Source organism: Callospermophilus lateralis, chromosome 1 (assembly GCF_048772815.1).
Source record: "Callospermophilus lateralis isolate mCalLat2 chromosome 1, mCalLat2.hap1, whole genome shotgun sequence".
Taxonomy (NCBI): Eukaryota; Metazoa; Chordata; class Mammalia; order Rodentia; family Sciuridae; genus Callospermophilus; species Callospermophilus lateralis.
Genome location: NC_135305.1, coordinates 121,836,442 through 121,864,071, shown reverse-complemented (window position 1 = coordinate 121,864,071; position 27,630 = coordinate 121,836,442). Strand labels below are relative to the sequence as shown.

Here is a 27,630-nt window from a genome sequence, read left to right as displayed (position 1 = left end):
ATTGTTTTTTATTTTTATGTGGTGCTGAGGATCAAACCCAGAGCCTCACACATGCTAGGCGAGCACTCTATCCCTTGAGCCACAACCCCAGCCCCTCTGGTTGATTCTTAAATCATCAGCTATTTCAGCAAATAGCTAATAGTAATGAAGAACTTAGATCCTTGTTATATGTTGGAGTTAAAAGATTTTTTTCCTCCAAACAAACCCCATTGTTTAGAAACTTCTATATATTGAGAATACATTTATTTTTTTTAATTGGCTCTTTTTAGTTATACTTGATAAGAATATGTACATATAACGGTGAAGTATATCATCCTTGGGTGGCAGTATGCTAAGGTTCTTAGTTTGATGTTTGAATTTGAGAAGGGTAAGGCAGTTTGTAATAATCTTTGAGTTACATCTTTGTTGTTGTTGTTTGTTTTTTTATGTGGTGCCTGGGAATCGAACACAGTGCCTCGTGCGTGCTAGGCAAGTGCTCTACCACTGAGCCACAACCCCGGCCCCTTGAGTTACTTCTAGTAGCAGAAAATTATTTATTTGACAGTTTTTTTTTTCCCCTCCCCTGTAGTATTATGTGTATTTCCTACGTTGCAGGGTATTTCCTGTTTGTACCTGAATATATTTTCCTCCTTCAGTGGGGAGGTGGTGGTGCTAAGGACCAAACTCAGGGCCTCATTGAATGTTAGGCAAGGGCTATATCACTGTAAACTGGAAAACTTTTAAGCCTTTTGCACAGTGCTTTTTAGGATTTTGTACTGTGACATCTGCTATTGGTATTACTACTATTGGTCTATTTGCCCTGCCTCCCTGCCCCAATGTTGTATTTATCTCCACAGGTCTGTTTTGTTTTGTGCTTCTGGGATTGAACTAGGACCTTGAGCATGCTAGGCAAAGCTCTGTCACTAAGCTATATCCCCATCCCATCTTCAAAGCTCTGACACTGTATCTGCCCTGCACATTTGTCTGAACTCTTGTCTTTATTGATTTATAGGTGGCATGACAGTTTTTTTAATTTATTGTGTTTTGGGTTTTGTATTGGGGGATTGAACCCAGGGGTGCTTATATATCCCCAGCTTTTTTATTTTTTGAGACAGGGTCTCATTAAATTGCTTAGTGCCTTGCTGAATTGCTAAGGCTGACTAAACTTGAGATCCTCCCCTGCCTCAGTCTCCCAAGCCACTGGGATTACAGGTGTGTGCCTCTGTGCCCGGCCTTTGACAGTTTTTTTGAGAATTTAGACTGCCTCTAGACATTATCTTATATTTGAAATTCTGTTTATCTTAGGCATCTAAACTTTTTTAGGTATTTCTACCCAATAAATAAGGTAATTTATAAGTAAATCCTAAATAAATGAAAGTATTTAATTGATATCCTGGTTTTAAAACTAAAATTTCCTCTGGTTGTAGGATATTTTGCTCACCTGAAAACATTTAAAGACTCCAGCTATCTGAAGACACTGAGTGAATTTGTGCCATGTTATATGCAGTGATTCCTATAGGCTGAGAGAGCAAATCTATCCCTCTGATACCTCAAAATATGGAAGCAGCCTGCATTCTCCTCTTGTGAGGTCTGGAATGGGAGTGTTGTAGAGGTCATGGCGCAATGCTCCATGCTTTCTTGCTAGGCAGTTGCAGCATTTTACTGCTAATGAAAGTTTGTGAATTGCTTTATTTATTTTATTATGAAAATGTTTATATATCAATAAGAGGCAGTCGATTTTGTATATATTCATATAAGTGTGCATGTATGTGTATTGGTTTGTATGTATGTTTGCATCCATATAGAAATGCATGTGTTTCCTGGGTCAGATGAAAGAGCCTATAACCAAATAAACACATACCTTGTTCCCAGATTTTTGGTTTCTTATGGGACTAGAATTTCTCAGAGAAATGGCTAAATCCAGCATTAGGATAGGATAGGTACAAGCTAAATCAGTAAAGCAGTGTTTTTTTATTTGTTTTGTTTTTACAAAAGATGGGAGCATATTGAAAGAACATGTGAGCCAGCCTGAAAAAGCTTCAGCTGACAATCTGGGATAATTTGGGCACTAAAATAATTAAGAACGATAAATTATAGATCATTGGAAAAACTAAGAATCATGATTCCATACCAATATAAAGAATAACTGGGGAGCTGGGATTGTGGCTCAGTGGTAGAGCATTTGCCTAGTATGTGTGAGGCACTGGGTTCGATTCTCTGCACCACATATGAATAAATGAATAAAGTAAAGACATAATGTCTAAAAAAAAATTTTTTTAAACAATAACTGGGGGAGAAGGAAAGATGTATGTTTACATATGATGCCAAGTGCTAGCAGCTGAATATCATGGCATCCAGCAGTGATACTGTTTCTCTTAAGTTAGTGTTTGGCTCCAGGAATACTTTAACCTTAAGCATAAGGAAACCTCAGACAAAGCCAAAATGAATGTTCTCTTAAAAAGTGAGAGGTAGGTATGTAGTAGAGCACTTACCTAGCAAGTTCTAGTTCCTAGATTCAGTCCCAATACTGCAAAAAAGGGAGAGAGACTACATTATTTAGAAATGTCAGTGTCATAGTAGATAAAAGTTGTAGAGACCCAAGTGAGATAACAACCAGATTCTAGACTGGTTCCTGTGTTTGAAGGGAGAGAAAGTAAAAATAAATGACAAAATTGGAATTGGGGGGGTAGATTAAAGTATTATTGATAACTGTAGTTATATAAATCTGACAGGCCTTTTCAACCAGGGTCTGCAGAAGTCCCTATATCTGAAGTCATCCATTGTTTGTGATGGGTTGACTTCTCTCCTCTGCTGAAGACACAGTCCTTGATAAAATGGAAAGAGTGTCCCTGAAATAATTTCTGAGCCGGGCAAGGTGGTACATGCCTAATCTTGGCTACTCGGGAGGCTAAGGCAAAAGGATTACAATTTGAGGCCAGCCTTTGGCATCTTAGCAAGACCCTGTCTCAAAATTAAAAAGAAAAAAAATCTGTAGGGCCAGATTCTCTCTTGGAACTAGATAAGAGATTGTAAAAGAATATTCTCATTCTTTTTTTGTTATAATTATCAACTTTAATTGTGCAACTTGATGGTTTTCACTGACATTTCTATACGTGCATAAATTGTGCTTTTATCACGATTACCATCCCGCTAAACCATTACCTCTCTTTCATTGCATAGCATTCTTGTCCAAATCTCCAGTCCTTCCTGAAATAAGTCAAAAGTACAAATAAGAATTGTGTGAAATGTTTATAGATACTCAGAATTAATCAGAGGAGAAAGAAGTTGAAAGTGTATGGCCTGAAAACTGTAATTCAAAATCCCCATTTGATTTCTCTTTTTAGGAGGAGCTCTTGGATATAAAAGAACGTCCCCATTCCAAACAGAGACCTTCATGCCTTTCCGAAAAATATGACAGGTATCACTATCATTATAAGTCATTAAGTTCTACTTGTAAATTTTTTGTTCATTTGTTTTATCATACTGGTAAATTAATAATAATCTTAAGGTTTTTGGGGCACAATTATAAATGAAGAAAGGACTTCATGAGATAATAACATGAATTTCAGGAAACTGATCATGAAACTAAAACTAGAAAATGATTTGATCAAAGTCACATAGAAAGCAGAAAAAATAGGGCTGGAGTTATAGCTTAGTGGTAGAAAGCTTGCCTGGCATGCACAAGGACCTGGGTTCAACAGCCAGTACTACAACAACAAAATAAACAGGAAAGAAAGATGAGACTTGAACCCAAGAGTCCTCAACAGGATCTTTTCTCCATACTTTATGGTTCTTGCTCTGTGCTTTTAGGGTACTTCTTTAAGGACCTGCCCCAGGAGTGTTCTGAGCCCTTTACCTGTGTCCCCCCAAACCAATAACCATTTAATCATTCACATTAGCCTTATTGCTTCTTAGCCTCTTTTAGAAAAGATAGACAGCTTTGGTTTGAAGACACTACAACTGAAAATGGTCTGAAAATCTCCTATAATAACCCTCTCTCATACTTCTTATGATCACCTTAGTCATTTCTTAAATAGCAAGGTAAGGGGCTGGATTGTGGCTCAGTGGTGGAGTGTTTGTCTCACACTGGATTTGATCCTCAGCACTACATAAAAATAAAGGTATTTTGTCCATCTACAATCTATAACTAAAATAATTTAAAAATAAATAAAATGTAAAGGTCCATCAAGAACTAAAAATACATATTAAAAAATCAAAGTAGGTGATTTATATTTGTTCATGTTTTTAACATACGAAGTATCATATTAGGTTTCATTTCTTAGTTGAATGGGTCACTTAAATTTTGTATGTGGACTCAAGGCTGTTAAACCTAGATGCTTCACCACATTCCCCTGATGAAGATGATATTGGAATAATGACTATTTTGATTGGCTAGCATTTTTAGCATTTATCTTCAGATATGCCTGTGGTGTTGGTTTGTTTGGTTTTTTTTTGTTTGTTTGTTTGTTTTTGTTTGTTTTTCATTGTAAAACCTTTTTATGCCTCAGGTTGGAATTAATTGTTGCAACTATTTCTTCTTGACATAGTTATAAGCAGGGGCTGAGGCTGTGGCGCAGCAGAAGCACACTTGCCCAGCATTTGTGAGAATTGGATTCAGTTCTCAGCACCTCAAAAAAATAAATAAAATAAAGGTCTATCAACAACTAAAAAAAAATTTTTTTTAAATAAAAGTTATAAGCAGATATACTAACTTTTATTCTGAAGTAGGGACATTGTACCTAGTGATAATACCAAAAATAAAGAGATGAAGAGGAAAAGAGCTTCATTCTGTTGTTTCTCTTCTCTTTGAGAATGAAGATTTGTTGGGCTCTTAAACTCCAAGTAATCCTCACAAACAGCAGAAGATAGGTAATATCTCCTTTATTGTAAAGGGTTTCAAACTAAGAGGTTGGCTCACTTTTTCAAATGAGCCACTGGTAGAGCACTTGCCTACCATGTGCAAGATGTGTATTTACTCCCCCAGTACTACAAAAATAAAAAGTTATGTACCTACTACGTAGTAAATACTGAGTCAAGTGCTGCCACATACTTCTGCTTCATAGAATGCAGCCCATGAAAGATATATGTGGAGTATGATGTCACTATATAGTGCAGCCTGTTCTGCTTTATGGTTATCCTTTTTGTGAAGACAGCCCAAAAACATGTCTAGGATGTGGTAGCAAAGCTAGAATTTGATCCCAGATTGTTGGGGCTCCAGAGCTTTTGCTCTGCACGGTCTACTGCCTATCACTTCATTAAAGAGGGAATCAAAGGGCTGGTGTTGTGGCTCAGCGGTAGAATGCTCATCTACCATGTGGGAGGCACTGGGTTTGATCCTCAGCACCACATAAAAATAAATAAAATAAAAGTATTGTGTCCAACTACAAAAAAAGGGGGAGGGGTCAACAAACATTCCAGGAAGTGCTTCTGTTAAAAGGATTAAGGTTTTTTGTCTTTGTTTTTTCTTTTTATCAGCTGTTAGTACTGATGAGTAATCAAAATGTTTATGAAAATTTTTGTATAGGACAAGTATAGTTACTATAATCCATATGTACCCCTAAGATTTGTTCCCTACATGTTTCATTTGAATACAGACCACTGGTTGAATATTTGTTTAGTACTAGGGATTGAACTCAGTGGTTATCTTCCACTGAGCTACATCCCTTTCCTATTTATTTATTTATGGTGCCAGGGATTGAATTCAGGGACACTTAACCACTGAGCCACATCCCTAGCCCTTTTTTGTATTTTATTTAGAGACAAGGTCTCACTGAGTTGCTTAGGGCCTTGCTAAATTGCTGAGGCTGGCCTTGAACTCGCCATCTTTCTGCCACAGCCCCACAAGCTGCTGAGATTACAGGCATTTTTTGAGACAAGGTCTCACTAAGTCACTGAGGGTCTCACTAAATTTTTCCCCCCTTTAGTACCAAGGATCAAACCCAGGGGCGACTTACCACTGAACCACATCCCCAGCCCTCACTAAGTCGCTAGGGTTCATTAATTTGCTGAGGCTGGATTTGAACTTGCTTCCCTCTACCTCAGCCTCCCGAGCCACTGGGATTACAGTGTGCCACCACACCCAGCTAAATTCCTGAGACTGGCCTCAAACTTGGGATACTCCTTCCTCAGTTTCTGATTGACTGGGATTACAGGCATGCACTACATTACCCAGCACACCATTGGTTTCAAGTTCATGTTGGTATTATTAAATTAATTGCTTGTTTTTGTTCTCATCTTAAGAGGTAACCATTCTGAAGGCAACCATGAAATTTTATATTGGAAAGGGGTTTCCTTAACTTACTACCTGAAGAGGTTAGAGATTAGACTACCCACGTGTATAGTTCATGGCTGCAAATGCTAACTCTCGGTACCTTTTGACCTACAGTGATGGTGTCTGGGACCCTGAGAAGTGGCATGCCTCTCTTTACCCAGCTTCAGGACGTAGCTCACCAGTAGAAAACCTGAAGAAAGAGTTGGATAATGACCGACCCTCCCTGGTGCGTAGGATCATAGGTGAGTGAGTACAGTCTCTTATGAGTAGAGACAGAGGTTCGGGGGAGGCAAGCTCTTAGCTGCTAGTTTCATTGTTAGCTGTGAGTTTTATGTATGGTGGCAGGGAGTTGTTTTCAGGAAACTGATTTACTAGTTGAAATTTTCCTAATTAATTAGGTGGTAATATAGTCTTCCTATATGGCAATGGCAAGTAGACTGTGTTATTAGGATATGTAGAGATGTCTTTCATTGGTGTGCATAATAACAAAGCTGTTCTGTAAATCTGATCATGCTTCATCTCCTACAAGATTAGTGCTTAGGTGTAAATTGGTTCTGGCAATTATTAATTTATAATGAACTGTGAGCAAAATAGAGTTTGGAAATGGTTTGAGACTAGAATAAAGTTTGATCTTATGTACCTTTTCTCTTTAAACTAGAAAAGATATTATTTAAGGGTGAAATGGGGACTTGGCAATATAAAAATCATTTAAGGAACTCGTAAGAAATTCTTTTGAGATGAGAAGACCCATCATAAAAACTTGGAACTGAGCAAAGAAGATGCGGGTGGCTCTAGATTGAGTTGTAAGTTTTTCCTACACAAACTGGGCACAGTAGCACACACCTATAATCGTTGGGACTTGAAAGGATGAGATAGGAGGATCACAAGTTCAAGACCAGCCTGAGCAATTTAGTACAGCCCTAAGCAACTTGACAAGACCTTGTCTCAAAATATAAAAAGAGCCGGGGATGTGGCTCAGTGGTAAAGTGACCCTGGGTTCAATGTCCAGTATCCAAAAAAAAGATTGTTCCATACAATCTGTAAGTACACTTAGTGCAATAATGTCCTTCAAACAAAGAATTTAGTCTGACAGGCTGAAGATACATCTCAGTGGTAGAACATTTGTCTATCATGCATGAGGCCCAGGGATCAATCCCCAGTACCACCCAAAAACAAAACAAAAAATGTATGTGTGTCCACACACATTCTAACAGAATTAGACTTTATTAAAATGGTGAAAACTCCCAGACATTGTAGCACATACATATAATCCCAGCAGCTTGGGAGGCTGAAGCAGGAGGATCTGGAGTTCAAAGCCAGCCCCAGCAACTTAGACCCTATTTTTTAAGAGGGCTGGGGGCTGGGGCTATAGCTCAGTGGTAGAGTGCTTGCCTAGCATGTGTGAAGCACTAGGTTCAATCCTCAACACCACATAGATACAATACCTTTATTTATTTTTTTATCTACAATTTTTAAAAAGTGGGGGTTCTGGGGAATGTGACTTGGCAGTTAAGCACCCCTGGGTTCAATCCCTGCTATCAAGAAAGAAAGAAAAAAAGTGAAAATTTAGAAGGAACATGAATATCCATTAGTGGAAGTAGATTGAATAGACTTTGGTATATCCATATATAGGATTATTACATTGTTTGTTCTGTCACAATGTGTTACAGGTGTGTATATTATAAATTATATGCATGTATATTGAGTCATTATCTAGTTATACAAAACTATCTACATTGTATCCTGTTTTTGAAAAACAGACTAGCACAGATATTCCAGAAAAGTCTATACCAAAACATCCTGGAACTAATTTTGGTGAGATGACTAAAGGAGGTTCTTCTCAATTGGACTAAACTTCAGTTTTCTGGGTTTTCTAGGAAAATATTTTTTACATGACAACATGTTTGTTTTTCTTAGTTTATTAAAATTTACATACAGTAGCCTGCACATACAGAATGCCATTAGAAAAAATTCAGACTGTTGTGTAACTTGGGAAACTATTACCACAATAAAGTAAAAATACTAAGCATTTCCATCACCCCCCAAAATTACCAGGTATCTGAGTCCCTCCTTTTAACCTCTCCTCACCCTCCTCAACCAAGCTGTAAATTGCTTTCTAACACTGTAGACCAGTATATATTTCTTAGAATTGTATATAAATGGAATTGTTACAATGTGTACTCCTCATGTATACCTTCTTTCACTCAATTAAAATTTATCCCTGTAGTTCAATGTGTAGTTTGTTCTTTTTTATTCCATTATATGGATTCATCACATTTTATCCATTTATCAGTTGATAGATATTTGGGTTGTTTAGTTTTTGACTGTTAACCAAAGCTGCTGTGAACATTAATGTATAAGTCTCTGCATGGACATATGCTTTATTATCTCTTGGCTAAATACCTAGGTGTAAAATGCCTGAGTTGTATGGTAAATGTATATTTAATGTTTTGAAAAACTGCCAAACTCTTTTACAAAGTGTTCTATTTTACATTTCCACCAGCAGAATATGAGGGTTCTGCTTGTTCCACGTTCCTGTCAGCACTTGAAATGTTCACTTTTTAATTTTAGCCATTTTAGTAGGTGTGTAGTGATATCACATGGTCTAATTTGCATTGTTTTTTGAGACGGGGTCTCGTGAAGTTACTGAAGCTAGTCTCAAACTTGTGATCCTCTTTCCTTAGCCTCCCCAGGTGCTGGAATTATGGGTGTACACCACCATGCCCACTCTTTTTTTTTTTTTTTTTTTTAATTGTCTTTTGTTACTGAGTTTCTAAATACTCTAAATACAGATTCTTTTTTTTTTTTTTTTTTTTTTTTTTTTTTTTTTTTGTAGATGGACATAATATCTTTATTTTCATTTATTTTTATGTGGTGCTGGGGACCAAATCCACAGCCTCACACATACAAGGCAAGCGCTCTACCACTGAGCTACAACCCCACCCCCGAATACAGATTTTTCATAAGAAATATGCCAAAAATATTTTGTCATTGTTTGCTCTGTCTTTGCATTCTCTAATTGGTGTCTTTCAAACAATGGAAATTTTACATTTTAATCAAGCCCCATTTATCTGTATTTTAAAATGGATCATAGTTTCTTTGTCATGGCTGAAAAAGCTTTTCCTAATCCAGTGCCACAAAGATTTTCCTCATGTTAGGCTTTACACTTATATGTGTGATGCATTTTATTATTTTGTGTGTATTACTATTCAATATCATCTACTGAAGAAAGACTTTTTAAGCAATTTTTTTTTCCAAATACTGACACCTATTAGTTTTTTAGTAGATAAAACATTTGCTTTTACTTAAATTAGTAAGGTCTTATCAGATACTAATCACAGAAAATTGTATAGTGTGAAGTACTTTTACTGCTCCAAAGAGAAAAGGCAGAAGTCTTACTTAAATAATACTGTATGAGTTACTATGAATCTGTTGATAAGCCCCCCATTACTTTTTTTTCAACCCTACCCCTTCTACATCACCTAAAGAAAAATATCCTTATGGCTTTGGTTACCATTCTCTTTCCCTCATCTTTCCAGATCCTCGAGAGCGTGTGAAAGAAGACGACTTAGATGTTGTTCTCATCCCACAGAGACGAAGCTTTGGTGGGGGCTGTCATGTGACAGCTGCTGTTAGCTCCCGTCGCTCAGGAAGTCCATTGGAGAAAGACAGTGATGGGCTTCGCCTGCTTGGTGGACGAAGAATTGGCAGTGGGAGGATAATCTCTGCCCGGACCTTTGAGAAAGATCACCGTCTTAGTGATAAGGACCTACGCGACTTGAGAGACAGAGATCGTGAGAGGGACTATAAGGACAAGCGTTTCAGGGTTTGTTTTTTAGACCCTTTGATCACCTCACATGTCTGGGGACTTAATATTAGAACCTAGATGAGTATAGCCCACTTGTAACTAATAAACAAGGAGGAATAGAGCAGGGTGGGCAGGGGGACATGGTGATGGGCTTCAAGTCCACAGCATAGTTTATTTATTGAAGTAAGCATTAGTTAATTTGTTAAGACTTTGATTAAAGTACAAATGTTTTGACTAGAATTTTTTTTCTTTTTTTTAAATCTTTTTGTACTTTTCCAGAGGGAGTTTGGGGATAGTAAGCGTGTCTTTGGAGAACGCAGAAGAAATGATTCATACACAGAAGAAGAACCAGAATGGTTCTCAGCTGGACCCACAAGTCAATCTGAAACAATTGAACTGACTGGCTTTGATGATAAGATACTAGAAGAAGATCACAAAGGTAGAAAAAGAACAAGGCGACGGACGGCCTCTGTGAAGGAAGGTCAGTATAAACTTTGGGAGGGAAGTTCACTTTTAAATGAGATGTGATTATCATTGGCTTAATTGCATACTTAGGAATGGGCACCGGTTGGTACAAACTGTAAAGTTTATTATGTTGCAGTTTGATTTTTAAAATTGCTTCCTAAGCAAAATTTCACAATACTATCTTAACCTTTGCCTACTGTACTAAACAGGTATTGTGTTATCCTGTGTGCATTGTTTTTTTCATGAACACAATTCATGAAGGGTTCCTCGAGGTTGGTAAACATGATGAAAATAAAGAGGGTTTTCAATTATGTACTAGAAACAGTGGTACAGTGGTGTGTTGTTTCTGTATAATAAATCCTAACAACTCTGTGGTATAGGTCTTTTTTTTTTTTTTTTTTTTTTTTTTTGTACTGGGGATTGAAACTAGGGATGCTTTACCACTGAGCTAAGTTGATGAGGGCCTCACTAAGTTGCTGAGGATGGCTAGCCTTCCAAGTTGCTGGGATTACAGACGTGTGCCACTGTGCCAGGTGGTATAGGTACTTTTACGCCCATTTCACAGAATAGAACATAGAGGCTCAGAGGTCTTAAATGACAGAGACCACTTCCTCACTATGCTGATAGACCATCCCAGATCAGTCATTTGTGATTTACCTTCTCCCAAACTGTTTTATCAGCTGTTTGATAAGCTCCTTGCTAAACTGAAGGAGCCAGAGTTAATGTGTGTGAAAAGTCTGGTGCAACATAGGGGCACACTTGTTTTCAGGGCAGTGACCTGGCTGTAAGATGACCGTCCCTGTGCTGATGATCTTGGCCTGGGGTTGTACTGAAGCTGCTACAAAGAAAAAGATATTCCATAACATAATCTATGCTTTACTTTTTCTTTTTTAAATACCAGGGATTGAAGCCAGGAGTGCTTAACGACCAAGCCACATCCCCACCCCTTTTATTTTGAAACAGTCTCACAAGATTGCATATGGCCTCACTAAGTTGCTGAGGCTGGCTTTGAATTTAGGATCGTCCTACCTCAGCCTCCCAAGCCCCTGGGATTACAAGTGTGCGCCACCATGCCTACCTTAACATAATCTTAATAGGTAGATTTGTTTCTTTGTAAGGTGAAGACAATGCTTTGTCATACCTATAAGGGTTGCTTTTAGCTGTAAAGATTAAATTTGCACATCAGAGCTCAGCCTCTCCTGGACACTTATGCAGTACATTTTAATATTAAAGATTTTGTTGTTATTTGCTTTTAATAAATGGATGAGCAAAGTACAGACTTTTTATGGCTCCCCATATTACCCTTACAGTGGGAAATAAAACTCCTGCAAAATGTCTATTATTTGACCTGAAGTTGGCAGTCAGGTTCTGGTGGATACAATGAGCCAAGGAGAAGCATACATTGATGAGGCTTTTGAGTTTATTTTTGCTAGGGCTCAGTTTCTTTCTCCCCACCTCTCTCCCCTTACATTACTAGGAATTCAATCCAGGGTCTATGCATACTAGGCAAACACTCTACCAGTGAGTTTATCCTCAGCTCTTTTATCTTATTTTTAGACAGGTTCTTGCTGTGTTGCCAGGCTAGCCTCAAACTTGAGATCCTCCTGCCTCAGCCTCCCAAGTAGCTGGAATTACCGATGTGTACCACCATACCCAGCTTAAGGCTCAGTTTGTCTGTAAAGTGGAAATAATTCCTCCATCACAGCACTTATTTTAGTTTAACTGTCAGTCTTTAAAAACCCACTGGAGAAACTGCCTATTGCTTTGTCCATGGCTTATAAGGTGTCTCTCTCGTTACCTGAGGACCCCTGAAGGATTAGGATTCTTAGCAGGCATCCCCATAGAGGAGACATGTAGCCTTATACACACAGTTTTATGTGGAAGAGTTTGGGTAGCTATCCTAGGCTTGCTAGTATTGAGCAAGGCACTTATCTTTTGTGCTATTGTATTTCCCTGCTTTGCTATCTAGCTTCTTGGAGCGTTGTTGGAATTAAAACAGAAGTTAGCATTTAATTTCTGTTCTAGAATATCCAAGCTGATTAAAAATAACAAGACTACAGTATTTCTTGGGGAATTTTGAGAAGGGATAGGTCCAGGCTGTGTTTTGTTCTTTTTGTTTAATTTTTTTTTTCTTGCTCTTAGAAAGATTCCTGTCTGCCAGGATCTTGAAACTATAGACAACTTTTTAAAGTGTCTTTGCAGGGGGTGAGTTGTAGGGAGTTCAGTTCTTAAAAGTTTTTAATGCTTGGTATCTCTCATTGTACTTGTTCAGAGTTTGGCTTTGTTTTTTAGAGCACTTCCAAATGACAGATTTTTGTTTGTTTGTTTTTGTTTGGTTAGTTGTTTTGTTTTGCTTTGCTTTTTGCCTATACTTTGGCAAAAATTAAGATGTGAAATTAATTAGATGTTTAGTACCTGGTAGCTTTACTTACCCATGTATTGCCATCTTAAAAATATGACTGAACAGTTCTGAGGTTACTCTATAATCTGGCACTGTAGAGTAAGACAAAGCTGATTCGAGCAGATTACCTAGCCTTAGATCTCAGTTTCATCACAGAGTTGCTATAACATAGTGTAGTAAGCCAGTCACAGTGGCACACACCTGTAATCCCAGCAGCTTGGGAGACTGAGGCAGAAGGATCATGAATTAAAAGCCAGCCTCAGCAACTTAGTAAGACCCTAAACAACTCAGTGAGACCCTGTCTCTAAATAAAGTACAAAAAAGGGCTGGGAATGTGGCTCAGTGGGTAAGTGCCCCTGAGTTCAATCCCTGGTATCAAATACACACACACACACACACACACACACACACACACGGTGTGATAAGTGCTCTGAGAGAGAATGCAAGGATTATAGATAAGGCAATAATTAATTTACTGCACAGAGTGCAAAAAAAGATAGAGCAGACTTCCCAAAGGAGGTAACATTTAAACTTTGCCTTGAAGGACAAGCTGTCACCAATCGTAGACAAAAGATTCACCCTAGCTGGACACAGTGACAGTTTCTATAATCTCAGAAACTGAGGCTGAGGCAGGAGGATGGCAATTTTGTGCGCAGCCTCAGCAACTTGGCAAATCCCTAAGCAACTTAGCAAGACACTGTCTCAAAACAATAAAAAGGGTTGGGGATGTAGATCAGTAGTAAAGCACCCCGGGTTCAATACACATACAAAAAAAAAATTGCTCTTGTGCAGGTTTTACATAAATACCTTAGGTTTTTGAACCCCTACTTTAGTGGTGGGTGCATGGGCAGAGCCAAAATAATTTGGTTCCACTTATTAATCAGTAAAAGACTTGTAAAGAATCTTAAAAAATAAAATAAAATAAATAAGCAGTATAGAAAAAGAATCCACTACAGTGTTAGAAAATTGAAGTACTTAAGAGGGGGACCATAATCTTTCCCCTATCGTGTTGGGATTCTGGCATTTTTCCTCTTCCAACTCCCAGATAGTTGAAATACAGTTCTTGTGCAAGAAATCTGCTTTTAAAGTTACTTGCAGCTCAACAGGCATGGTGCAAACACCTGTAATTCCAGTGACTCAGGAGGCTGAGGCAGGAGGATCACAAGTTTGAGGCCAGCTTCAGCAGTTTAGCAAGGCCTTGGTGAGACTCTATCTCAAAACTTTAAAAAAAAAATTTTTTTTAAAGCTGGGGATGGACATGCCTCTGTGGTAAAGCACTTCTGGGTTCAATCTTTAGCACCAAAACAAAAACAAAAGCTACTTGTGGCTCTTCTATATGTGTGATGATGGCCAAGACCACAAAGTAAGACTGGAGTGGTTCTCTTCATCAGACTGTTTTGTCCTGGTTTTGCTTTCAGGCATAGTTGAGTGCAATGGAGGAGTAACTGAGGAGGATGAGGTGGAAGTTATCCTCACCCAGGAGCCTACTGCTGATCAGGAAGTGCCAAGGGATGCCATCTTGCCTGAGCAATCACCAGGAGAATTTGACTTTAATGAATTCTTTAACCTTGATAAGGTGCCATGCTTGGCTTCGGTGAGTGTAGCAGTGCACTTGTAAATATGAATGGAGCAACAAATGGTATTTAAGATTTGTTTGTTTGTTTGTTTGTTTTTGAAATGAGGTCTTGCTGCACTGCCCAAGCAGGCCTCAAACTCCTGAACTCAGGTGATTCTCCTGTTAAAATGTTGTTTTGCTAGATGCTATTGAGGTTTTTGGCTTTTATTCTCATATATTTCAATTTTTATTAGGGTTTTTTGTTTTGTTTTTAAAGGCTTAATGGAAATGATTAAAAGATGATTATGTACCAGTTAACTTTTTCTAGGTTGTTAGCATTTTAGTAAAAACACTTCAAATGTTTAAGAATATTGCTTCCTTTAACTTTGGGGATAAGGAGGGATGTTTTTGTTTTTTGAGCCAGGGTCTCACTGTGCTGTCTAGGCTGGCCCTAAACTACAGGGTTCAAGTAATCTTCCTTCTGTTTAAGCCTCCCAAGCAACTGGGAATACAGGCACCATGTCTAATTATCTTCTTTCTTTTCTTTTTCTTTCCCAGGGATTGAACCCAGGGGCACTTTTACCACTGAGCCACATCCTCAGCCCTTTTTTATATTTTATTTACAAACAGGGTCTCACTGAGTTACTTAGGGTCTCACTAAGTTTCTGAGGCTAGCTTTGAACTCTTAATTCTTGCACCCGAGTCTCCTGAGTGGCTAGGATTTCAGGCATGTCCCACCACATAAAGCCAAATTCTTTTATTTCTAATTATTTGTCTTTAAGACTTATTGTGAAGTGCCTTTTTTTAAATTACTGGTGATTTGTGTTACACCAACCTGCATTCCTTGGGGGAGTCTATCTGCTTAGATAGTACCATTTGTGATATGATAATGCTAAAAATCTTTAGTAAAAAGAACCTGGGATACTGTATGCATTGCCATTAAACTCTTTTGAGTATAGTGTTTCTGGACTTCTAAAGTAGAAACTATAAGCCATCCCTAATCTTTGCTTGCTACTTACCCTTGTTCTTGTCCCTTCAACATTTATGAATTACTATAACCCCACTGAATTTTTGGAGAAGGGTTATAACTATAGACTGTGTGCACAGAAATGGTTTTTTCTATGGGATTTTTGTTGTTGTTTTTGGTACCAGGGATTAAACCCTGGTGCTCAACCACCGAGCCACTCCCCAGCCCTTATATTTTATTTAGAGGCAAGGTCTTGTTAAGTTGCTTAGGGCCTCACTAAATTGCTGAGGCTGGCTTAAACTCACGATCCTCCTGCCTTAGCCTTGGAAGCCACTTGGATTACAGGCGTGTGCCACCATGCATGGCTTTTTGTGACTCTAAAGAGTGTGTAGAACCATGATACAGTAAAATTTTTTTAAAATTCTGTTTTTTCTTCATGTCCTATTTATAACACTAAATACATGAGTTGACTATTCCTGTAGAACTGGTCATTCACAGAATTTAACTTAAAATAATTCTACTCTTTAACTGTTGCTGCTCCTTATTTGATGACTGCATGCACAGAAAAAAATTGGGCACAACAGAGCAGACAAAATTGACCTGTCTTCTTTGTCGTTTTCTTGTTCCCCTACACTCAAAAGATGGCCACCCAGAATAAGTGAGCTGGCACTGCACAGCACTGATTAGATACAGGGCCACAGGTGAGTTCTAGGACAATACTTACTAAATTCTCTGTGGTAAAGGACCAGGTTTTATTTCTGGAATTAGTTAGTCTGAAGTATGTCACAGGGCTGGGGTTGTAGCTCAGTGGTAGAGTGCTTGCCTGGCACATTTTTTAAAGTACATGTCACAGCAAATATCAAATTCTTGTAAGAGTTTCTAAGCATTTACTTTACTTTCTGAACATATGTTAATGTAAACCAGTATGAGCCAAGAATACATTTGTCTGTAGCATTGTTCAGGAATATGTGGAATGTGTATCCAAATCAAACATGGCAAGTGTTTGCTCAGTTTTGTTTCTGAAGTTCTAGCAGCAATTTTAATTGTAAGTTTTCTACCCAGATACATCATAAAGTCTCCTAACCAATAATCCTTTGGTTCACTCCAAACACAAAGGTCTTATCCAGATGTGAGATTTATTTGTTTGTTTGTTTTTTAAAAAATTTTTTTTAGTTGTTGGATCTTTTTTATGTTTTTCATTTATTTATATATGGTGCTGAGAATTGAACCCAGTACCTCACACATGAGGCAAGCGCTATACCACTGAGCCACAACCCCGGTCCCAAGCTTAATTTATTTGATGTAAAATGGAGTGGTCCTCTTTAATTCTTTAACTTCTGAGGGTACCGTGTTTTTGTTTTTTTTTTTTGTTTTTTTTTTTTTTTTACATCAACTGTTTAGTGACTTTTTTCTTTTTCTTTTTTCTTTTTTTTTTTTTTTTTTTGCATTCTCTTAGAAGACAGATGGAAATCATATTATCAAATGTTTTCACAGCAAATCAAATTTTAGAGACCTGTACTTGACTCCAAATGTGAGCACCTACAAAATTCATGTGTGTGCCTAGGCAGAGGAAGAATTCACTCTTTGACTTAAAATGCTAAACTTAAACTTTTAATAACAACAGGTAACATGCATGCAGTGCTGATTGCTTAAGGCTTTACATATAGTAAGTCATTTTAATCTTCATAGATCTCTTGTAAATTAGTTGTTTCCATTTTACAGGTGAGGAAGTAAAAGTTTAAATAATTTGCACAAGGTAACTCAGCTAATAAGTGCTGGAAACTGAACCCTAACTTAAACAGTTTTATTTAAGAATTTCTGCTCTTAACTCACCACAACTATACTCTCTCTGAAACATGAGAGGGAGGAATAGGGATTTGGCATCATCTTAACTTTTTGTTCTCATCCCCAGACAAAACCTTGGCTAATGGTGAACAAATTGGTACTAGGCCAGAGTATCTGTCTTCAAATTTTTCATGGAGTCAATACTCATTAACCCACTTTATCCCATCGTCCCAGATATGGAACACATATAAAACCTTAAATATGGTACATATTAAATAATATGTAACATAAGTAATGGTAATACAATAGTATTATGTTATATATATATATAATTTGTACATTATTATTTCCAATCTATTTTAATGAACTGTGTCAGTGTTGTTGAAATATTTGCAGAATTGAATACTTGGGACTTAATGGTTTCAGGTATATATTTTATAAAAGATTTACTTTAAAGCCAAACTGGGATTAATAAAAACAGATGCTCTGATTGTGCCACATAACCAGCTGAACCCTAGTATACAATGCTGAGAAAATGACTAATTGGGAAAAGTATGAAAGATTGTAAAGGATTTGAATGTCAATTGGCAAATGTATAAAGTGCTTAAAACTGTAAGCAACACACAGTAAGCTCCTCAGATATTGGATGTTAATAAATAGAAACAGAAATCAATGACAGAACTGAGAATACAGTTTTTATAACATGACTATATAATAAGCCACAAGAAAAATCTTAAATAATGCATTAGTTCAGAAGTATTTATCAAGCAACTGTAATACCTGGATACTGTTCAAGGAACTGAGGTTACATGAGAACACAAAGATCCTGTCCTTATAGAACTTTTTAGCAGAGGAAACGTGAGAAATCAGAATATACACACACATATATATACATGTGTATATATTTGTATGCTATGTTCACTGGCATTGCAGTACCTTAGAAATTGACAAGTTGGCAGCAACAGAAATCTACACAAACTGAAAATGTGGATCACATATGCAAATAATTTGAAAGGTTTAAATAGATGCAATACTTCCTGGTAGTGCACACCTGTAATCCCAAGTGACTTGTAAAGCTAAGGTGGGAGGATCACAAGTCTGAGGCCAGCCTCATAATTTATTGAGGCCCTAAGCAACTTAACAATACTGTCTCAAAATAAATAAAAAGGACTGGGGATGTGGCTAAGTGGATAAACACCCCTGGGTTCATTTGTACAAAAAAATAAAATAGATGCAACTCTTAACTAATACTGTCTGACACCTAACAGGGCTTAAATATGTTGAGTGAAGAAAAAGATGACATAGAAAGATCTCATTGATGTAATCAAAAGATGCTCAAAACAAAATGTGAAGAAATCAATAAACTAGAGTAAAACACAAAAATGTAGTTTCCTTAAAGTGGAAAGCAGAAAAGGAAACCAAACATCAGTCAGTAAAACTGAGTAATTATCAAAGAACAAAAATATTTCATGATATATTTGCTTATCAGAATATGAATCCAGGGATATGACTTGTCTAAATGACCTTTGTTTGAAGGACCAAACTAATAGTCACAACAGTCATGTAAAAATGCTATTGAAGCTGGGCATGGTGGCGCATGCCTATGATCCCAGCAGCTGGGGAGGTTGAGGAAGGAGGATCACAAGTTCAAAGCCAGCCTCAACAACTTAGCAAGACCCTGTCTCAACAATAAAATGCAAAAAAGAGCTGGGATGTGGCTCAGTAGTTAAGTGCCCATGGATTCAATCCCCAGTACCCAAAAAAAGAAAATGGTACAGAGAATTTACTAACAAGTGAAACAACGAGAATAGAGTTCTCAGACTCCTTGATCCACTGGTGGCTGATAAGGACATAGCAGAGGATGCCCTGACCTAAGAGTTGGAGCTGTTTCCGTTACTCCATTTCATTTGCCAACATATAGGAGAGAGTTTTGTCATCTTGCTCTATTATGAAAATTACTAGATTAAACTCTTGGTTTAAATTGCTTTAGTTTCTTAGTATTTCTGCAAAATTTTTCTAAAAGTAAGTCTGTACTCTTGAACTATGGTTTAAAATTTGCTTATCCACTGAAGCAAAGTTAGTGACTGATCAAAATATAGAAATGACTTTCTCTATTTCTTCAATTTTTAGAAAATGTCCAGATACTTCTTGTCCTTTGCTTTTTCGTGTTCTTTTGGTATACCTTGTGGCTTTTTTCCCGTGTGACATAATCAGAGGAAATAAAGAAAATGCAAAGCTACCATTTTTGCTATTTGTAAAATTTCAAAATTTCTTCAACACAAACCATAATCATAACTTTTAATTACTACTTTTACAGTTCCTGTTATTTTGATTACATTCCTTAATTTTTCCACTGTAAAATGTCATAATGTTTATCCTACACTTTAATTAATGCAAAATTAGTGCACTCAAAAGTCATATGTAAGGCATGAAAGTCTACAAGTGGAATGTGATTGAAACTGTCTGAATAATTTCTCTGAAATAGAAGTTCCAGAAACAATCAAATTAGGGTCTTCAATTAAAATCCCGTCAAGAGAAGAATTTTATGATTTAGTTTGGATATAGATTATGAAAACATTCTTCTAGATAAGAACAAAAACTTAAATCTAACCATCCCCTACTGAATATTGATTGGAAAATAGTGGGTTTCAGACTTCAAATAAATAAAATCAATCAATTCTGTTATGCATAAAAACCAGTTTGGGCTGTGCATGGTGGTACACTCCTATAATCCCAGCAGTTCAGGAGGCTGAGGCAGAAGGATCTCCGGTTCAAAGCCAGCCTCAGCAATGGTGAAGTGCTAAGCAACTCAATAAGAGGCCCTGTATCTAAATAAAATACAAAATAGGGCTGGGGATGTGGCTCAGTGGTAGTGTGTTCCTGAGTTCAATCCCCAGTACCCAATAATAAATAAAGACCAATTTGGATATTTAACTGAATTTATAATAGGGTAGAATTAAAAATTCAAATTTTAAAAATAGCTTAAATCTAGCTTTTCAAAGATTGGTGATAGAGGGGCTGAGGTAGTTCAGTGGCAGAGTGCTTGCCTAGAATGTGTGAGGCCCTGGGTTGAATCCTTAGCACCACATAAAAAATAAATAGAAGCATTCTGTTTATCTACAACTACCAAAAAAAAAAAAATGGTGCTAGAAATGACTTATGAAATATGGTAGAAAAAAATTTCTGATCATAGTGCATCACTTAATTGTCCCTATTAAACCAAGTCTATAGAGATTGATTTGAAAGAAAACAAATACCTATAAATTTCCCATTAAGCTCAAACAGAAATTAGATATCAGTTAAAATACCATCTTTAAGCTCTGCTTTTACACCTTCATTCCTGAATTTGTTAGGATTGAATTTTATGGTATTCCTTAAAACTTAAAAGACCACCAAGATTGAACCAAGGATTTTCAATTCTCCGTGGAGACTTGGTGTTTAGTTAAAGGTTACTTATTATCCTGGCAGTGGAATACTTCATTCTGGTACTGATTTTTATTTTTCAACTAAGTCCTCTGAGAACATTTGATAGGACTTAGATTTTCTAATAAGGTGAAGGATAGAAAATCATAACACTGTGTGTGGCCCAGAGACTTCATTATATATGCTTAGAAAGTGCGTAGTTGGTTATCCTCAAATTTGAGCTACTCAAAAATGACCAAGAAAGGGGAAGAAAATTGAAGATTCAAAATCCTAAGTTTAAGGGGTAGAAAGCATCAAAGGAAATTTCAAAGAAAGTGATCCTTTCTTAAAATTTGAACTTTCTTGTCCTTTTTTTTTTTTTTTTTTTGTGGTCTAGAAACTATTAGCATCTTTTGTCTTTTTCTTCAGATGATAGAAGATGTTTTGGGAGAAGGGTCAGTCTCTGCCAGTCGGTTTAGTAGGTGGTTCTCTAACCCCAGCCGATCAGGAAGTCGATCCAGCAGCCTGGGGTCAACACCACATGAAGAGCTGGAGAGACTTGCTGGTAAAATAGCTTCAAATTCTGGCTTTATATATAAACTTTAGCTTTCTCTGACATGGTTCATTCTGTCTTCATTAGTTAGGGGTTCTTTAGGGTTAGAGGGTCTCTGCATGAAAAGCCTTTAATTTGTGTCCCTTTAATACTATTCTTGATGTTTCCATCCTACTATAACTAGTTATGTATACGTTTGTTTGCAATATCAGGTCTGGAGCAAGCCATCCTCTCTCCTGGACAGAACTCGGGGAATTATTTTGCTCCTATACCATTGGAAGACCATGCTGAAAATAAAGTGGATATTTTAGAAATGCTACAGAAAGCCAAAGTGGATTTAAAACCTCTTCTTTCCAGCCTTTCTGCAAATAAAGAAAAACTTAAAGAAAGCTGTAAGTGTTTGAGAATCTGCTTTAGATATCTGAAAAAGTTTGGATTGTCTTAAGGCAATTGGTTTTAACATACTGCTATTTCATCAAGTTGAATATATGGTGATTTTTTTTCTTAATGATGTTCAAAAGGATTTATTTTATCATTTTTGAGAATCTGATAGTGGTTCTTGGCCCTATAAGAACTTTTCATCCAAGTTGTTCTTACATAGGACCCAGTTGTAACACCTCAGTGAATATTTTTAATGCTCCCAAGGCAGTTCCTCACAACTCTGCCTCAATTTGCCATGTTCATACTTATGCTAAAAGCCCTTGGCATAACAATTTGGTACTGTAATAACTACAGTGCAGGTAGCAATTTTGCTGATGTTAGGCTATCTGGATTCCTATCCCTGGTAACAAGTCTCCAAAAGATTAATATTATTCTGTAGGACACAGAGCAGTATTGTGTCAAGTTTTAAAACTTAGTACCTCATAGTTATGGTCCTCCAGTTTATAGCATCTAAACATTTTAGGTTTAGTTTATATGCCATCTTTTACTGAGTACACGGTTATAACTTTATTTCCCTATTAAACAACTATGAGTTTTAAGTGTTTTCAGTTTGTCTATTTTCAGTGTCAGCCTTTTCTGACAGCTTCTTTTCAGTTATGAAATAAATTATGTTCACTTTAACCATCATGATAGCTAAAGAGAATTTCTCCCAAATATCCCTTCTTGGTTTAACCTGGACTTTCTTAACTTTCAGCACATTCAGGGGTTGTGCTTTCAGTGGAAGAGGTAGAAGCAGGGCTCAAGGGTTTGAAGGTGGACCAACAAGTAAAGAATTCAACTCCCTTCATGGCAGAACACTTAGAGGAAACCCTGAATGCTGTAACCAGCAATCGACAACTCAAGAAAGACGGAGATATGACTGCGTTCAACAAACTAGTGAGCACTATGAAGGCAAGTGGGACTTTGCCTTCTCAGCCCAAAGTCAGTGTAAGTATTTGAAGCAAATCTCACCAAGCTTTTTCTCCTTTTCCATCTTTGTTTTACTTCCCATAACAATAAATGGAATTTTAAAAAGGTATTCCGAGTAAGTTGGAAATTCTTTAGTAGTAATTTGGTTCTTGATGCTTTTGTGCATTAATTATCAATGTGTTATTTGTTACTACAAAAGCAGAATTGTGGCTTGTATGTATGTATTGTGGGTGATAGTAAAAAGAGTGAAAGATCGATTCTTATACAATACCTACATAACTGTATTAAAGCCACAGCTAAAATATATTTGTATAAAAACTATCTTTTTGCATAAACTCCAGAGATGGTTTTCTGGTTATTTGGCTACTTAAGTTCACATAACTTGCCATATTTTTGTAATATAATTTTTTACAGTAATTATTCTCAGATACCTAGGATTACCTGTTTTCTGGATAAGGAGTTGGCAATCATACAAATTATTAAAGTGTTAAGATGGATTTTTTTAAGACAGTTTTACATTCTGTTAATTTATTAATATGGCAAAGGATATGATTCCAGATTTCTTTTTAACTTTTAGGCATTAGGTTAGTTACAAGGTGGATGCATTTTGGTAAATACCATACACTGGTCTTTGTCACAAAAATGTTTTGAGAGTGGTTCTCTGCCATGGTCTATGTGTTAATATCACTATCTCTTGGTGATACAAAGGGGAATCTAGGTAGAACCAAATAATAAAAACATGGATTTATTCTAATTGCTAAGTTAGCAAATTTTTCAAAATTGAATTTTGCCTCTTTCTCTCCGACCCTGTCTGAGAACTACAAGTAGTGGTATGAACAGCAATTTGAAGGCAGAGTTCCACTTGCCTTCATAGTGCACCCTAGTTTGTTCACTAAGTCTTGTACCAAGGAAGGACAACTGATTTTTAGATTTCCTCATCTAACCAACAGTCAGTGATAGAGGCTTCAGCCTGCTCAAACAGGTGCCATTATTCTTGACCTTAATAGACTTCTTTATATCAGACTATACCGTATTATATATATATTATATACATACTATACCCAATTACAGGGGAATAATTTCACAAACTACTCCAGTTGTTTTCATACAAATAAATCATAGATCCAAATGCTTTTATATAAGGACCTGATTAAAAACTATCCTCTACATATGTGTCTTAGTGATTGGGTGCTGACTGCAGTTCTGTTGGTCAGATCTTACAATTAGCTTTTTTTTAGTGTGACTAAGGAAATGGAGGCAGAGGAAGTCAGCAGTTTGTTTTAATACTATGATTCCAGAATACTGACACAGCTGACCCTGAGTTATGAGGGCACTTGGTTTAATGTTGGAGTTTCAGTGCTCTAAAGTGTATCTGGTTTCAACTGGAGGAATCAACCTAAATTACTTGTCAAAGGGATGGATGATATAATTCAAGTGGCTAGGCAGAAAGTAATACAAATTCAGCCTAACCTCAGGAAAAAAGCATGCCAGGTGTTATCTTTCGTTTTATATATATATATACAAACACACACACACACACACACACACACACACACGTACATACGTATATACACACACCTATATATATGTGTGTGTGTGTATATATATATATATATATATATTGTTGTAGATGTATACAATATCTATTTTGTTTATTTTTATGTGGTGCTTAGTATCAGACCCTGTGCCTCACATGTACAAACAAGGCAAGCTGAGCCACAACCCCAGCCCCTGGATATTTTTATTTATTTATTTAGCAGCTGAGAATCAAACCCAGTGCCTCGCACATGCTAAGTAAGCACTCTGCCACTGAGCTACAACCCCAGCCCTCAGCTGTTATCTTTATTGCTTGATTCACACATGTTGTAAGGTCCTGTCTGCTTCTAAAATGAAAGTTCTTACAACTGCTATTTGTTATGTGTACTATTTCTCATCTGCCTTCAACCGGGTTGAAGGTTCAGTCATATTGTTCATCCCCAAAGTAAGATATGTTGATTCAATCTAAACTCTATTTTAAATAGAATTGTAGGCTTTATTCTATAAATATAGTAAGCCATGCAGTATAAGGTTGCCTCTTTGTTTTAGTTAGATGTAATTAAATAACTATTGAGAATATTACTTATTATAATCATGTGCTTTTAGTCCCAGTTCCAAAACCAACAATAAAACACTTGGGTAACTTTAGGCTATTTGTTGTACCCAGGACAATACTGTGGGTTTTGACAGATCCAACTAGTGGAAAGAAAAGTATTCAAAGAAAGCGCTTCAGGTTGAATGGACACTGGGATGTACTGAAGTGGAGGATTTGACTTGCCCTGTACATGTGACCCATTTTGAACAGCTTATTTAGAAGTAATAAAATTCAAGGCTGGGGACATGGCTTAGTGGTATAGTGCTCACCTAGCTGCATGAGGCTCTGGGTTTGATCCCCAGCACCACAAAAACATTAATGTTGCAACTTCCTGAAATACAAAATCTTGAAATATAATAGTTTCAACCAAATTTGCATGTTATTTACTATAATTTAAATACCATCTGTGGTCAGTAAATCTTATTAAAGCTAATGGGGAGCAAGGATTGCCTCAAATTTAAGTATGAATTATCAAAATTTCTTGTGGCTCCTTACTAAGAGGTAAATGATGGCAATCTTCAATGCCTCCATTTTATTTTCCCCTCTTTTGATTGGAAATGGTGAAATGGACCAGAATTAGCATTAAAAGGATCTCAGAGTGGATTCTATATGTGCAAGTAAATAGTCTTTCCATTCCTAGATCTTTGGGGCATGTATGATGAGAGAGAATAAGTTGGTCTGAATTTTTTGTGAGTTTAACATCTTTCTCCTGTTGAGTGTCAACTTCCTTGGGAGTGTCTAATATTTTCTTACGGTTCCCAATCTCTACTGTGTTAAGACACTTAAGCCAGCACACCTGTAATTCCAGCTACTCAGAGGACTGAGGCAGGAGGATCACAAGTATGAACCAGCCTGGACAACTTAGCAAGACTCTAAGGTTGTGACTCAGTGGTAGAGTACTTGCCTAGCATGTGTGCGGCACTGGGTTTGATCCTCAGCACCATATAAAAAAGTTAATAAATAAGCAAAAGATATTGTAGCCATCTACAACTTAAAAAAAGGCAGGAATGGGAATGTAGCTCAGTAGAGCACTTGCCTAGCTTACATGAAACTGAATTTGGTCCTCAGTACCACAAAAAAAAAAAGTTAAAACCAGTGTTTCTTTGACATTTTTAGCGAAACCTTGAAAGCCATTTGATGTCCCCTGCTGAAATTCCAGGCCAGCCTGTTCCTAAGAACATCCTGCAGGTATGTTGCAATCTTATACTGAGGCCTCAGAGTCTGAACAGTAGTACTCATTTTGTGTAGTGGTCACCCATCTTTGGGCCTTAGAGATGTTGTCTGGCAATCAAGGATGTACTATAGTTTGGTAGTTCTGTGTTGCTGCTGAACTCAAAATGGGTAAAGGAGAGGAGGGAGACTTTAAAAGAAAAAAATAAGCCCTTGTGTTTTGGTTTGCAAGTTTGTAATTTCTGTGGAGAAGAGTACCTAACCTGTAGTTGTAACTTAAATGTTGCTAGCTGAGCATTCAGAGGAATGTATTGCATGTACACATGCCAAGACATTCCATGGAACATGAAGGAGATTCATCATCTAGCTTCCAGAAATTAATCTGTAATCCACAGCTTTTCACTAGAAGAAAGAACTAGGTTTGTTAACAGGGATTTGTTTTTGGTGTTTGCTTGTCTTGTCTTAGGAACTTCTGGGTCAACCAGTTCAGAGACCTGCTTCTTCCAATCTTCTGAGTGGCCTTATGGGGAGCTTAGAGCCTTCTGCATCTTTATTGGGCCAAAGAGCACCCTCTCCTCCCATGTCACAAGTGTTCCAAACTCGAGCAGCCTCAGCAGACTACCTTCGCCCAAGAATACCATCACCAGTTGGTAAGTAGTCTCCCCCACCCTCGCCCCCGTATGGGGGATTGAACCCAGGGGTGCTTTGCCACCAAACTACATCTCTAGCTATAGAATTTTTTATTTTGAAATATGGTCTTGCTGAATTGCCCAGGCTGACCTCAAACTTGTGATCCTTCTTCCTTACCCTCCTGAGTCATCGGGAGTACAGGCATGTGCCACTGTGCCCAATGTGACAGTCTTTTTCAGGGATATTCTTTTTCTTTCTTCTTTTTTAATTGTTGTAGATAGATACAATATCTTTATTTTATTTATTTATCTTTGTGTGGTGCTGAGGATGGAACTCAGTGCCTCATACATGCTAGGCAAGCTCTCTACCACTGAGCTACAACTACAGCCCATTCGTGGACATTCTTAATGAGTATTCAAAAATTGTGTAGCCACATAACGGTGATGCATGCCTGTAAACCCAGCAGCTCAGGAGGCTGTGACAGGAGGATCGAGAGTTCAAAGCCAACCTCAGCAAAAAAGGTGTTAGGCAGGGCTGGGGATGTGACTCAAGCGGTAGCGCGCTCGCCTGGCATGTGTTCGGCCCGGGTTCGATCCTCAGCACCACATACAGACAAAGATGTTGTGTCCGCCAAACACTAAAAAATAAATATTAAAAAATTTTCTCTCCCTCTCTCTCCTCTTTCTTTAAAAAAAAAAAAAAAAAAAAAAAAAAAAGCGCTAGGCAACTCAGTGAGACCCTGTCTCTAAATAAAATACACAATAGGAGTAGGGATGTGGCTCAGTGGTTGAGTGCCCCAAGTTTAATCCTCAGTACCAAATATACACACACACGTAAATATATTACAATTTTTGGAGGAAGGTGTGAGGTTAAAAAAGTAGAAGACAGTGTGTTATCCAACTGCCTTTCTAGATGACTATAGTCATGGGTATTTGTTGTTGTTGTTGTTTTTGTTATTGTTTTTTTCTTCTCAAAATTATTAGGTATCTCAATCCAAAAAAGTAATTTTGACTTTAGATTTGTCCTTAATAAAGAAGTCAGAATAGTGACTCTCTACCAAATTATTGAAGTTGATTGATTTAATTCAACTATGAAGTCTTGTGGCTAATTCAGAATAAAGAAGCACTTCCAGAAGGCAGTTCTAGCAAAGTATGCTAGTGTTC

At 37.2% G+C, this 27,630-nt stretch overlaps 1 protein-coding gene across 3 annotated transcripts in view; it reads left to right on the top strand.

Moving 5' to 3' along the window:
- The window catches only part of Eif4enif1 (eukaryotic translation initiation factor 4E nuclear import factor 1), a 48,953-nt gene that overhangs the window by 10,046 nt on the left and 11,277 nt on the right, over positions 1-27,630 (top strand). For all 3 annotated transcript variants that reach the window (XM_076865656.2, XM_076865637.2, XM_076865647.2), the window contains exons 3-12: positions 3,324-3,397; positions 6,365-6,492; positions 9,790-10,076; positions 10,338-10,539; positions 14,343-14,518; positions 21,063-21,198; positions 21,399-21,578; positions 22,322-22,554; positions 25,784-25,855; positions 26,304-26,487. In XM_076865656.2, coding sequence (XP_076721771.1) covers positions 3,324-3,397; positions 6,365-6,492; positions 9,790-10,076; positions 10,338-10,539; positions 14,343-14,518; positions 21,063-21,198; positions 21,399-21,578; positions 22,322-22,554; positions 25,784-25,855; positions 26,304-26,487 — 1,672 coding nt within the window. The remainder of the gene's footprint in view (positions 1-3,323; positions 3,398-6,364; positions 6,493-9,789; positions 10,077-10,337; positions 10,540-14,342; positions 14,519-21,062; positions 21,199-21,398; positions 21,579-22,321; positions 22,555-25,783; positions 25,856-26,303; positions 26,488-27,630) is intronic.